General features: G+C 37.5%; 1 protein-coding gene across 2 annotated transcripts; it reads right to left on the bottom strand.

Annotated features, from left to right (window-relative positions):
* Positions 1-2,286: 2,286 nt before the first annotated feature.
* zranb2 (zinc finger RANBP2-type containing 2) lies at positions 2,287-7,562 on the bottom strand. 2 transcript variants are annotated; one of them, XM_023340022.1, is made up of 10 exons: positions 7,408-7,562; positions 6,818-6,870; positions 6,621-6,729; positions 6,448-6,530; positions 5,752-5,828; positions 5,490-5,639; positions 5,260-5,411; positions 4,771-4,830; positions 2,789-2,938; positions 2,287-2,572 (listed from the first exon to the last, which is right to left on the bottom strand). In XM_023340022.1, exons 1-10 carry the CDS (start codon positions 7,461-7,463, stop codon positions 2,515-2,517), a joined length of 948 nt encoding a protein of 315 aa, XP_023195790.1. In that variant the 5' UTR covers positions 7,464-7,562; the 3' UTR covers positions 2,287-2,514. The 2 variants fall into 2 exon arrangements, with proteins under 2 accessions (XP_023195790.1, XP_023195789.1); XM_023340021.1 differs by having other exon boundaries at positions 2,287-2,938.
* Positions 7,563-13,669: the final 6,107 nt, after the last annotated feature.

The raw sequence follows: 13,669 nt of genomic DNA on the forward strand, positions 1-13,669 counted from the left end.
AATGAATAATTAATTAACATACGTTAAAGGAACTATTCTTTAAGTTCTGGCTATGGCTTTCTCGCGTTATTTAACCTAGCATGTATAGGCTCTAAGGATGAGAACAGTTTGAAAATCTTCTTCAGCATGAATCAATCATCTGAGTGCAGTAAGAAAAAGGCACATTTTAGGTAATATATTTTATATTATATTAGGTAATATATTTTATATTACCTAAAATATCAAATATGTATGCATAATAAATGATTACAGGCTCACATTCATCTCTATTCTAAGGCAATTAGAGAATTTAGCAACAACAAAAAAAATTTATCTATTACTTTCGCAACTTTCCTCTTTGTTTATATTAAAACAAGATGTATTTCAACATGTTATCCAAATTGTTCATTTGTTTCACATATTTCAAATAGTGAGCACAATATCTTTACTACACATGAAATTTCAAGATCTAACTTCTGTCGTTTGATGATCATTGCTCACAGCTAATAAAAATCAAACAAAAAAAATGTTTCTTAGAAAATTGGATCAGAAAGTAACAGAAAAGTCATTCTTCTAAAATCATATCTGAACTGCATGAACTCACTACTTAGTGGGAGCTCAATTTGCATGAACCAAAGCATCATTGCTCCAGCGTGGCATGGAGTTGATCCACGTGTTAAAAAGATCTGAATTAAACTATTCAAGCAATCAAGGCTTAAGTGCTCCAAAATATCCAAGTAGATTCAGATGATCAAGAGATTTCCCAAAAGCATCACTGACTAAAGCTTCACCCTGGAGCAGTCTGCAATCTCACTTTTCGCTCTTCCTCCAGACTAATTTTCCAAGGAATTTGCAGTTTACACTGATCTGAAAACAGGATTTTGCACCATTCGGTTTTTCTGCTTGGCCCAAGATCCTTTGGAAAATGTCTCTTGAATCAAGAGTGGCTTAACGCAAAGAACGGAGTAGTTGTAGCTCATACCCAGAAAGGAACGACTGCAGAATCTGTCCACGCCTTGCAAATATCTTCCTGTAGTCTGTAGTGACCATTGAAAACCTGCCACCTGTTGATCACACTGGGATCTGCAAGAGTAGATACCATGAAATCCGAGTGTATTTTTTTTTTTTACTGAATATACAATTTTAAGTCTAACTTTTAAAACGTTCAATATATGGTAAATGGCCTATACTTGTACAGCACTTTATCAAGTGCAGAGAACCCAAAAGTTTCACATTCGTTCATCTATTCACATGCTGAATATATATTGCATATAAAACTGATATCAGGGTGAAGATGACTTTACAAAAGTAACTGATTCCTGTTCCTAGCAAAAGAAACCATATTAAAATAGTCACCTTTAAAAAATAAATAGTATATATCCAGTTGTGAATGTGTCTGTTTGAGCAGTGATTCGACACGTTGGTTCTTAAGGGCACTTTCTTGAATGTCTTTGTTGCTACATTAATTTTCACAGGACATGGTGGTTTGCTTAAAAGCTCTCTGGATCAGGAGAGCTGGAGTAAACAAGTCTACCATATCTTCAATATAAGGTTTGCTACAACAAATGTTTAAACTTTACAAAGTCTGGTACATTAATACATTTTGCCCACATAACATAACAAGAGCTTTTGGCCCAATTCATCATTATGTAATTGGTTATAAGACAATATACTGACTTGCAACACCAACATAAAATTTCCAGGGTTAACCATATATTTAATGAAAAACCTAATGTTTTTTTCAATATTTTTCACAAAACACAGAGTAAAATAATGTCATTAAATAAATACTATTATCAAGATTCAAGGTTGACAAGTTTTTATTTACATGTGTACATTTTAGTCATTTTACTCCTAAAAAGACTGATGTCACATTTTAATCACAACTTTTAGCAGTTTGTGCTACACTGAACTGGAGCAGAAAATTAAAAAGTCTTTTCCCCAGGTGGCAAAAGCAGGGGAATCATTTTGAACAAAGCCAAAATAATTGTGAAGGGAGAAATAAGTACAGTTAAACCTCAACCCTAACCCAAGAATGTAAAATTTATTTAATTAAGACAATATCAAAAAGTATACTTACCTTGAAACAACCTCCCAACCCCCAAAAAACCCCTTCCAAATTATAGCTACATTTCAGCTATCCTAAACTGATGGTTGAGAATATGAAAAGAAAAACAAAATTTGCTCCAGTTCTTCCACACATGACCAGAGCGAAATGCTCTCAAATATTTTAGGCAAAATTGATTTTCACCCTTTACACTTAATTTTTTTCTCTCATTAGGACCAAACATTTTTTTTTATTGGACATCAATAGTTACAAACACTCCAGATATGTGTTGTTTTTTTTTTTTTAAAAAAGGGAGCACATACGTAATGACAGGGTGATTTCATGTTGCCTTTTTTTCTTGATGCTTAGAAGTAAGACTTTTGAGAGGTTATAACAATGAAGAGCATACTGAAGGTGTATGGTGGTTGTGTTTGCAACACGACATGCACTTCCACTAAACTTTACTGGTTTATGAGGCTGTAAGAAAGCTATTTCTTTTTAGAACTGGAGCCAGAGAGAGACGATCCAGACGAATGGCCACTGCGCCTGAAATCACACAAACATCGTGGGAAGAACGACAAGGTCAGCAGAGTCAGCCATGGGCGCATCGTGTATACATGAAGCAAGGTAAACAGATGTTATAAAAACCATTACACAATGGCAAAAAGTGAGCATAAGTTTGTAAATCTGATCTCCCGTAAGCGATCCAACAGAGGTCTAATTATAATCAGTGCCATTGTGGTATTCCACAGAAACCCAAACCTTTCGGACGAATGTGATCTAGAGCGTCTTCGTTTTCTTCCTCCAGATGAAGACCTGGAGCGACTTCGCTTTTGTCTCCTCTCTGGTGAGGAGGACGGTGAGCGGGACCTCTTCTGGGGAGAGGAGCCCTTCCCAGACCTGGAGCTCGATCTTTTGGAGGAATACATCAAGCACTGGGGTCAGTAAAACCAAAACCGGTTCCCACAGGTGTGAGTATTTATCAGACTTCTCTGCTTCAAGAGCACATATGGTGCTTTACAGCAGTATTTATCCCCCTGGTTCACATTTTGTTGTGCTACAACCACAGACCTCAGTGTGTTTTAATGGAATTTTATATGATAGACCAACCCAAAGTAAGCTCTAAATCAGGGGTGCCCAGTCGGTCCTCGAGGGCCGGCATGCTGCATGTTTTAGTTCTCTTCCTGGAGGTAGTTACAACCTTTTCAGCATGTCAATGTTTTTCTTAGGCTTTCTAACGAGCCATCATTTGATCCAGGTGTGTGAAACCAGGGAGAGAACTAAAACATGCAGGATGCCGGCCCTCGAGGACCGACTTTGGGCACCACTGCTCTACATAAAGTGGAAAGAAGATGATTCATGGTTTTCAAAAAAAAGTATACAAATGAAAATTTGATAACTGCAGCAAAGAATTCAATTCAATGCTTGGGAGGAGAATCATATTTTGCTTTTGGGGTACATCTCTACCAGCTTTGCACGTCTAGAGACTTCTATTAGCAAAATAACTCAACCTCAGTCAGATTGGATGGAAAATACATGTTAACAGCAATTTTCAAGGTATTTACCTTCACTAAACCATCCTAAACACAAATCATCTTTTATCAAAACCATTTAGTCCTTTCTAAAATATATTTTTTAAAGCCAGTGTTGCTCTGGCAGTATGTTAAGGATTGTTGTCCTGATGAAAGGTGACCGGCCTCAGTTATAAATCTGCAGATTAACAAGATTTCTTCCAGAATTAGAAACCAGGTTTCTTATGCCTTGCCTGAGAATAGCTAACCCCACATCAAGCTACCACCACATCTTCTCACTAAAGTTTTATACTTTTTTGACAAACCATGATTTGAATATAGGCCAGAAAATTCAAACTCCACATGGAATTTCTTATGATGTTCTTTAAAAAAATTCTTCTTATTATTGCTTTTGAATAAAAAACAATTTGTGGAGTTCACAACCTATAGCCGTCATGTCAACATATTCTTAAACAGCTGTGGATTTCTTCAGCTCCTCTACAGTTGCCATGGACTCATCAGCCTCTTATCTAATTAGTCAGTTTAGGTGGATAGTCACATCTTGCTATGTACAGCAGTATGTATCCCCCTTGTTCATGTTTTGTTGTGCTACAGCCACAGACCTCAGTGTGTGAGGTCAGTGCACCTGTCTGTCATTTTAGTTCACAGACAGGTGAACTAAAATTACTAATTTCGCAGCTTTAAAAAGGGAATTGTTTGAACAGGGCGTTTTTAGAACACTATACTTTAGAGATTTTCATCTCCCAAAATGGCAACAAAATACATTTAGTTTTGTAACATGAGAAACTGTGGTAAAGTTCAGGAGGTATAAATACTTTTGCAAGGCACAGTGCTTAAAAATTAACAGTGCTGTTGATATTTGACCCAAGATGCCTTACAGGGTACCTGTACCCTGATAACATTTCCCTGAGGTAGCCTTACATTCAGGACAAATGTATCCTCTTAATATTAGTCTTGTGAGTCAAGTAGGCATCACTCTTGAGAGAGGTGTGATAAATACCCCACATGTTGATGTGGACATCTGGGCCACAGGAGTCATAAAAATCAATAAAACCAAACACCATATATATAAGTTACAGTCTTGGGTTTGACTACATCAGTTGAAATAAAATCTTCTAGAAACTGTGTCTAGGAGTAAGACATTGTGGGGACATTGTGCCCCACACATACGCTCTCTCTCTAAAGGGAGAGAGTGCATGTCACCTCATTCACCTGGAGTGAGATCTCGAACGAGATCCAGATCTGGAACTGGAAGTACTTCTAGAACGGGACCTGAAAGACAGACAAAACAACAAAACCTTTCCAATATTTTTTAAATACAGAACACAGTTATACTTCAAAGTGTAATGTGACTTAGTCTCATTTCAGAAACACTCAAGAAAAATAATAGCCCTCAAAATAGAAAAAGAGAGTCCCCATGAATGTTAATTTCACATAAATGGTGCAGATAAATCTATGGAAAGCCATGAACTTCTAAAAGCCAGTCTGCATTTTTGTTCCCAAGCATTTAGAAACAACAACAAAGACAGCTGGCTATGAACATCAGGCATTTTGTTGCCGATGGGAAGGGGATGAGAGAAAAGGGGGAAACAACATATTGGCATTCTAAGAAATGTTCCGATACTGATCATTAAATCAAAAGGAAGATTGAGCTGATACTGACATTTTGCCTGGGGTTACCCTTGACCTGTACCCTTTTACCTGGACCTCGACCGAGAGGTGGAGCTAGAAGAGCGCGAGGTAGAGCGCGAGGAACCGGAGTGGCTGCCACTCTTCTTGGCTGGCTTTTCATCCTCATCACTGGCATTGAGATCATACTTTGACAGATCTCCATCTTCATCGTCCTCATCATCCTGTACATAAATGTCTTTCATCAGAACTGCCAATCACTCACTATAAAATTTATTAGAATACATAATCACTAATCTTACATCCAGTTTGTATTTTGACAGGTCACCATCATCCTCCTCCTCCTCATCTTCTTCCTCATCTTCTTCTTTTGGCACTTCTTTCTTTTCACTTTCTTTTGCTGAACTTGAGCTGTTGCTCTTCCCACGATATTTTTTCTTTTTTCTACCAAACTGCAGGAAAATGGAAAAAAAAAAAAAAAACATCAATATTCTTTTTAAACTAGGCTAATAACGTATTTAAAAAAATCAACATGCTAATATCCAGGCTGAAGCCAGTACTCACCTCATCATATTCACCATCAGATTCCTCCCGTTCGATGTATTCCACATTTTCCCTTTCATTGAACCCTCCACCATAACCTGCCATTAAATTAACCAGGATGTGTAAATGAATGTTACTCAACAACAAAAAGACCTTGCAAAGATATTCAGAAGGACTGATTTTTTTCCCCACATTTTGTCACAATACAACCATATTATTGAATGCAAGCCTTTGGATTTTCTGTGACAAACCAGCTAAATATATATAAATATGTAGAAGGAAACTGGCAAATGTTTTTCCATGTTTGTGACACAATTTGCTGTCCACCGAGATGGCATTCTACTTAAAATACAAAGAAGAATGTGTTAAAACTTCAATTTCTAGAGGCACAAAGCTCACAAAAACATAACAAAAAAGCTGCAGCTATAATTAAGGCAAAATGCAACTCCACTAAGTAGTGATACAGGGGAGTGTGATACACATGCATGCATTTCTTTTAACATTTTATTAGTAAAAATAAAGATTTGAAAACTATGCATTCCTTTTCTTCCATTTCAACATTGTGAGCTATTTTGCATCCTATCAAAATCTCAATAAAGATTGAGATCTCAATAGACGTAATGCCTGTTGTTGTACTGTGACAAAGTGTCAAAGCTGAATATTTCTGCAGTAGACTTTATAAAACTAATGACAAATTTTTATAAATTCCAGCAGAACCTGTTCTTTCTTCCAGCTTGGCGTACTTAGGAGTGTTACACATGTTGCACTCTGATCGCCTAGCCCAGTTCACATTGCCACATCTTTAAGCAAAGGAGAAAACAAAACATTTTATTTGGCAATGAATGTAGAAGTGCATTTATAACACAAAAATGTTCACGTTATGCTCATACGTTTTACACTGCCAATCATTTGCGCTGAAGAGGCCTCTGCTCTTCTCAGCCAGAGTTTTGCCAATTTCTGTTCCTCCTGCTTTCATCATCTTGGCCTCTGTGGTTTTCTCTGTTGACACCAAACATCAGCTTTATTAAAATACACTTCTTAAACAAAAACGAAATAAATCGACTGTTGCAGCAGAGTAAAACATCACCTCTGCCACATCTGTTGCAACTCGTTCTTCTAGCGAAGTTCACATTACCACATCTGGGAAAAAAAAAGAAAAAAGAAATACATAATCCATGCATGAGCACGCCAAGCAACAAGCCAGGATCATTCACGTCTTCGTGCAGGCTAAGCTAGCAGTCTTAGTTTAGAAACACTGGGCCAAAAGGTCTAGCGCTGACATCTGCACCCGTCTGTCATATTTAAACTGAGCTTGCTGGAAACATGATACTCCCGAGTAAGCATGAAAATTGTTGATGTACGATAATAATGTAAACATCGCATACAACAGTGTTTCTACCCACGCAAGCTAACAGCTAGTAGGCTAATTTGCTAGCCCGCGCCGATCAGCAACATTTACAAATAAAACCACCCTGTAGACTAGTTGAACATTCAGGTGATTTACTGTGCATACAATGTTCAAAGTTATCATGATAGAAGCAAAAAAGTAACAATTATGTTTCATTTTCCAGCGTTAGCATGAGCTACATGCTAGAAGGCCCGCGCCACGCTGCTAAACCAATTCATACCTCCTGATAAAAGTAAGTCTCTAAAGCGTTTTTTAATCACCAGTCTTACTTTTTATCGGGACAAATCCAGTCCCCGTCGCTGACACGAAAACTCTTCCCCGACATTTCTGTGCCTTTTGGCTCAGTAACAGTGTGCAGAGATCACGGAAGGTTCATGCAGCGGCAGCAGCGGTTAGCTTGAGTCAACGCCTCCCTCTACTGATGCCTTCATGTGTCCTATAGCAACTCGTAAAACTCACATTGCACTTCTTGTAGCTCGAAAAAAACAACATCATGGTTGCTACATTTTTATAAGACAAACAACCTTGTAATTTTCTAAGGAATATTGTTGAAAATATAATTTAAGGTCATGAATGAAGGCTACACATTCTGTAACCAGCATGGCCAAAAACACTGTGAGTGTAATATTTCCGAAAACACGTAAATATAACATTCACAAAGAACAGATCATCATTAAAAGAAACGACTTAACACGAAAGGTTTTATTTTTCTACTTTTAATTTTATTCATGTAGTACAATGTTGCTTCATGGTTTGCATACCTAATCAGTAATTTATAAGCCATATAAAATACGTAAAAAAATAAAAATCAACCTTTGAATAATGACGTTAAGACTGGACATTTGTTTAGTTAGTATGCATGCCTTTCAATAGACACAGACATGTTTTCTAGTGTTGAGTTTATAGGTTTTTCATAGCTTGTAGATGGTAAATTACAAAGAAATACCAAGCTTGGTAATAAATCAGTGAATCACCTGCTCACAGCAGCCATTTAAAATTATGTATTTGTAATTTTTTTTGAAGTAATAATTTCTGTTCATGCACAACTATGTATTTGTACAAATTGTACTTTAATTTTTTGTTTGTACGTAGCTTTTTTTCTTTGGCAATACCCGTGTTAATCACTAGATGGCAACTTAAACTAAGGAAAAATAATCATTTAAGTGGACACCTTTCCTGTTTGGCTTTGACTGCTTAATGAAATGACTTGTTCATTGTTATCAAAGCTGTGTAAAGGTTACAGTGGGAAAAAAAGTTACATCGAATGGACTAATCTATCTTTGTGTGGACACGAGTGCTTGTCTGATCTGCACATGTAATTATTCAATAAATATAAACCCTGTGAGTCTCTTCCCACATGAAGAAGGAGTTAATTATTTTTGGGTTATGCAAGAGCTTGTCTATTATTAGTCCAGCTGACACAAAAACACAAAGACTACAATATGTAAGTCATGTGATATGTAGTGGGTTAGATTTAAGGATAACGCTGAATGCACAGTACAGGTATCTTAAATAGATCAGCTACAATATTAGAATCACCTTTAAAAACCTCTTTGTCCTACTAATAACACAACTGACTCAAGGGACAGGAATGCTGAATCTGTACTGTAAAAATGTGGAAGCCATTTCATTGCTGTGGGCTGTTTGCTTTGCAAGGGACTTGTTCTTTAGTAGTCCTTGTGGTTTGGCATCGGTGACTGCTGGAGTATGTTTCACATGCATAATTGCCTTGCTGATGGAATATCAGTGATATTCAAGTCACTTGCCATTGTGTTGTTGAAGCTGATCTGTGGATATTATTGCCTTTTAAGCAAAGTGGTGACTGTGTTCAGTGCCTTGATAGTATTTCATTGATAGTATCTGTCATATAAAGATAAGCTTAAAGCATTGTACATGGAGAAAAGACCTTGTGTGGTTGTCAAATGGTGCCCACTGAAAGCATAGATACGAAGTTTGGGTTCATGGAAAGCATATAAAATAGATCTACTGTATGCTTGCTACTTTCTCTGAAAATAGAGCACATCACCCCAGTTCTAAAATCTTTACATTGGCTCCCTATAGGTCAGGGAAAAACTTTATAATACTTTTGTTAGTTTACAAATCACTGAATGGCTCAGTACCAAAATACATTAAGGATCAGTTGTTGTATCTACCTTCTGGACCACTGAGGTCTTTTGGTTCAAGTCTTCTCTGCGCCCCCAGAGTCAGAATACAACTTTAAAACTTAAAGTTTTAAAGTTTTAAAACTTAAAGTTTTAAAGCCTAAAACTAAACTGAAACTAGCTTCCAGAAAACTGCAAGACTTAAATCAAGGCTAAAACCCCACCTGTTCGGAGTTCTTTTTGATTAATAATAACCAGAATATTGATTTGGCATATATTTGAAGGCAATTCTTCTTTATGATTTTGATTATGTCATTTGACAAAATCTAAGGTTTATTACATGTTTAATAATTGATTACTATACTTATGTGGTGCAAAGCAATTAGACCTGTCCTCTTGCTTGCATGTGTTATATGACTAAACTTGACATATCCTAAGATAAATTATATATATTAATCCCATCACCAAGCTGAAGATTGCCGTGGCATTAAGGTTGTAAGCTAAGTTTCAATTTTCTTCCCAGAATATATACCTTTATAGTGCAAAATCCCTGAACACATAACATAGTTGACCACAAAAGTGTTACATATCAGGGGTAGTTAACATGCAGAAAGTTGTACAGCATATGTTGCTGAATTAGAAATGTGGCCAATGTGGGTGAAGGAAGGGCTAAAGTTGTTACCATCTCTCACAAGATAACAGTTAACAACTGCTACAGTTTAGATCTCAAGCTGCTTCAGAACCACTTTTGTCAACCCTCTCGGTCAAGATCAAAGACCCTGGGAGGCTGCTGTCACAGCTGGTGTGTGACCCTGAAGAGATGCCAGCAGCAATTTCAATATTTCAGCTTGATCGTTTCTTTTTTTTTTTACTTTCTTTCCTTTGCTCTCAGTTTCTTTTGCTCATTTTTGACCAAGGGTGAAATGACACTGTTGAGGCACGTCCCTCATGACTTGGACAAGATGGGTTTATTTTATTAAGTACTCTGGAGATGAACTGAGCAAGATTTATTTTAATCATACATTGTTTTAATCATTATGTATCTGGTTAGGGAGACATGCACTTGATCTATGAACACCACACACATTTATTAGGACTAAGGGCCAGCAGAGATAAGCTTCCAGGGACGAGAGAGGCATGTCTTTTATTTTTAATCTTGCTGAAAGAGGAAATGATTTTTAGACCGTTATCAGTATGATTCACAATACAAACAAGGAGACAATGACTTCCATATTTTAAGAAAAAGAGCCACACAGCTGGTTCCAGTTGAGCGTGCACTTTTTTAGCTTTCAATATGGATTCTAAATAACAAGAGGTGATAAGAACCCATCGATAACTAATAGAGCAACATTGTGAAGATCATTTTGTTTACAGTGCCTTGCATTGAATTTGGTTGGTCCATTCTAGGGTACGACTATGCTTTCATTTAATAAGGAATGTTCACCTCCAGTCCTGTAGAGCTACCGACCTTCATCTTTTAGATACATCCGTGTTCCAACACACCTTAATCAAATGAAATAAATCCTCAACAAAGGCAAAAGGCAGATTCATGCCAACTGCCAAAAGAAGCCAGAAGAAGAAGGCGAAGGCCTAATAAAGAATCATTCATTTGATTTAAATGTGTTGGAAGAGAAATGCATTTGACAGTATTCCTGAAACCGTTCCATTGTACCACTGGTTGTCTGTTTGAGATCATTGTTCAGCTGGAAGGTTACACAGTCTTATATCTTGTATAGAGATAAACCTAGGCCTGTCTGTATTTGATAAACTCTGACCAGCTTCTCTGTCCCTGCTGATCAAAAATAGCCACACAGCATGATGCTGCCAACTCTGTCATCATGACAAATGTGTGTTCATGGTAAGGTGTAGTTTTCCACCATATTTATGTTTTGCATAAAGGCAAATAATAATAACAATGATAATTGTGGTTCTATTTGACTAGAGTATTTTCTTCTTCCACTTGATTACTGGTCTCTCGCATGACTAGTGGCAAATGGCAAATGGGGTTTATTATGGCTTTCTTTTGTCAAAGGCATTCATTTTGGATATTCTGTTGTAGAATATTTCACCTGAGCTGTGGATCTCTGCAGCTCCTTCAGAGGGGCTATCTTTGCTGTTGTTCCTGGCAGGCCTGAGGATAAGAGACCTCTTTAGAGGTTTCATAACCAGATTCTATTTTAAACGTTTCCATAATTTTAGCCTATTTTTCTAATCTGGTTAACTCTGAAGTGTATGAAAATAAAGTAACTGAATACAAGTGCCTGCGACAGACTGGTTACCTGTCCAGGGTGTGCCCTGCCTCTAGCCCAGAACGTTAGCTGAAGATAGGCACCAGCACCTCCTGACCCCACTAGGGGCAAGGGTGTAAAGAAAATGGATGGATAGATGGATGAATACAAGTGCATGCCACACTTCAGCAAATGTTAATTTGTAAAAAACAATCTATTTCAACTTCACAATTAAATAATATTTTGTGTTACTTCAGTTCATGAAATCATACTAAACTAAATGTATAAAGTATAACATGTGACACCGTTCAAAAAGCATGAATATTTTTCCAAGACAGTATATGTAGCATCTTGTTGAAAGAATCCTAGATTATCTAGACAATTAAGTCTCTTTGGAAAACAGCAATTAATTATGCTGAACTTGTGTCATGCTTTCTTAACTTTACTGAGTCCTTTTCAAGCCAAGTATGGCCAACCTCTCATTATTTCCTGGGTCAATAATACTATTAGGAGAGCTTTTTCACTGGTGTCAATGAGACTTTGGCTCAACTCAAGCCGTTTTCTAGCCCAGTGGTTGTTTACGACCGAGAGATTCGTGCACAGCAGAATCTCCATCAGAAAAACCTGTCTTTCTCTGATGGCAGAAAGGCAGGTTTGAAAAACCCCTGCTGCAAGCCACTGTGTCTTTCCAGTATTGACAGATGGCACAGAGCTGTTCCACAGAGCAGAAGCATTGTGAGGGTGACGGGGTGGAGGCTGCTCGACATTGGCACGCTTCTTCTTCACTGTTTTGTACCCCTTATTATCGTGATTCAGCATTAATCAGGCCGTGTGACATACATTTCCCACATGCCAAACAAAATTCAGCTTTGGGACATTTTGATTCACTGGATAGTATTTGTATGGCATACTTGTTTGTTTCTGCACATATGTCAGAGGACAGTCTTACACAGCAAGAGTGGCGTTCACACTTATGGTAGGTGAAGTGTTAGAAGCCAAACAGCCCCATCAAAATTATATAACACAGGCACAGCGAGGCAGCTTGTGCTTGGAGACGTGCCACAGCATTGTGCAGTATCTTCTGTCCCCTCCTCCGGCCCTTATCGCTCAAGCACATTCATTTTGGGAGCCAGAGAGCATGCAGTTTACCATCCAGCCTTGACACTTCTTGTTAGTGCAGTTCACAAATTGTGATATGATGTGCAAAATGTGAAGGCAATAAATCTAGTGTTTAGCAGTAATGAAATGCAAGATGGTGCAGCTTTTACTGAATCATCAGTTTTTACTGAGTAAGTGCATTAAAGCTCTTAAGGCTGATCATTTATCTATTGAGGCAGATAGTTTGAAGCTAATCATGCTGAGTGATTTTTTTTTTGCCATTGTTTCCAATACTATTTTTTTCCATATACTTTCATTAAATTAATTGAACATAAAGTTTGCTAATGATCCCACTTGCAGAATGACTTCTTCTTAGACAGATATACTTTTGTGCACTGACATCCCAAATTCTCCGCAGGTCATCTTCAGCATTCCTCATTGACGATATCAAAGTGACAGCTCTTGCAGATCATGACGGGCCAGACAGTTTGTTGAGTGATGTTGGCAGATCATCACGAGAACACCCATTGTTCTTCAGATCAAATCAGTGAATCCTGCAGATAAAGTGTTTACAGGGCTGGAAACGATCTCTCTTCATGGTTCCTTTGTGGCTGAACAAAAGGCAATAGCTTTACTTCTGCCTTTATTAAGCCAAAGGCCAGGAGGATGTTCTGCAGTGCCATTCCTCACATAGTTTTGTCAGGTCTGTCACACAGATGGTTGTTTAGAGCAGCTGGATATAACTCTGGGGACCACTTGGAAAGAATCAGTCTAAATACTCTGTCAACCAAAGACAATTCAATATAAAGTGCCATCTATAATAGAGGTCAAAAGTGTATCATTTGTACGAATGTCATATTGATTTGAGGCTTTTAATGACTCGCCTCAAAAGTTCTTTCTCCAGGGTGGAATAAATATATAACAGGGACTTCAGTGATTCTTGAAGCAATAGTTAATGGTGCTCAAGTTTGAATTGATTGCACATTTCATCTAATTCCCACAAGGTCAAAATGGTAGTCTCAGATATAAACATAGGCTCAAATATGTATACATATGCTAGTAACATCTGAAAAATCTCACAGAGCAAATTGTAGAGAGACCTA

Source organism: Xiphophorus maculatus, chromosome 9 (genome assembly GCF_002775205.1).
Source record: "Xiphophorus maculatus strain JP 163 A chromosome 9, X_maculatus-5.0-male, whole genome shotgun sequence".
NCBI lineage: Eukaryota > Metazoa > Chordata > Actinopteri > Cyprinodontiformes > Poeciliidae > Xiphophorus > Xiphophorus maculatus.

Bases quoted from the DNA above. Each gene is read 5' to 3' on its own strand.
- zranb2 (XM_023340021.1), bottom strand. From the start codon at position 7,463: ATGTCGGGGAAGAGTTTTCGTGTCAGCGACGGGGACTGGATTTGTCCC. The intron at 6,730-6,817 runs GTGATGTTTTAC...TGGTGTCAACAG, and splicing joins TTGCAACAGATGTGGCAGAG to AGAAAACCACAGAGGCCAAG. The intron at 2,939-4,770 runs GTGAATGAGGTG...TTCCTCCAAAAG, and splicing joins CGTTCGAGATCTCACTCCAG to ATCGAGCTCCAGGTCTGGGA.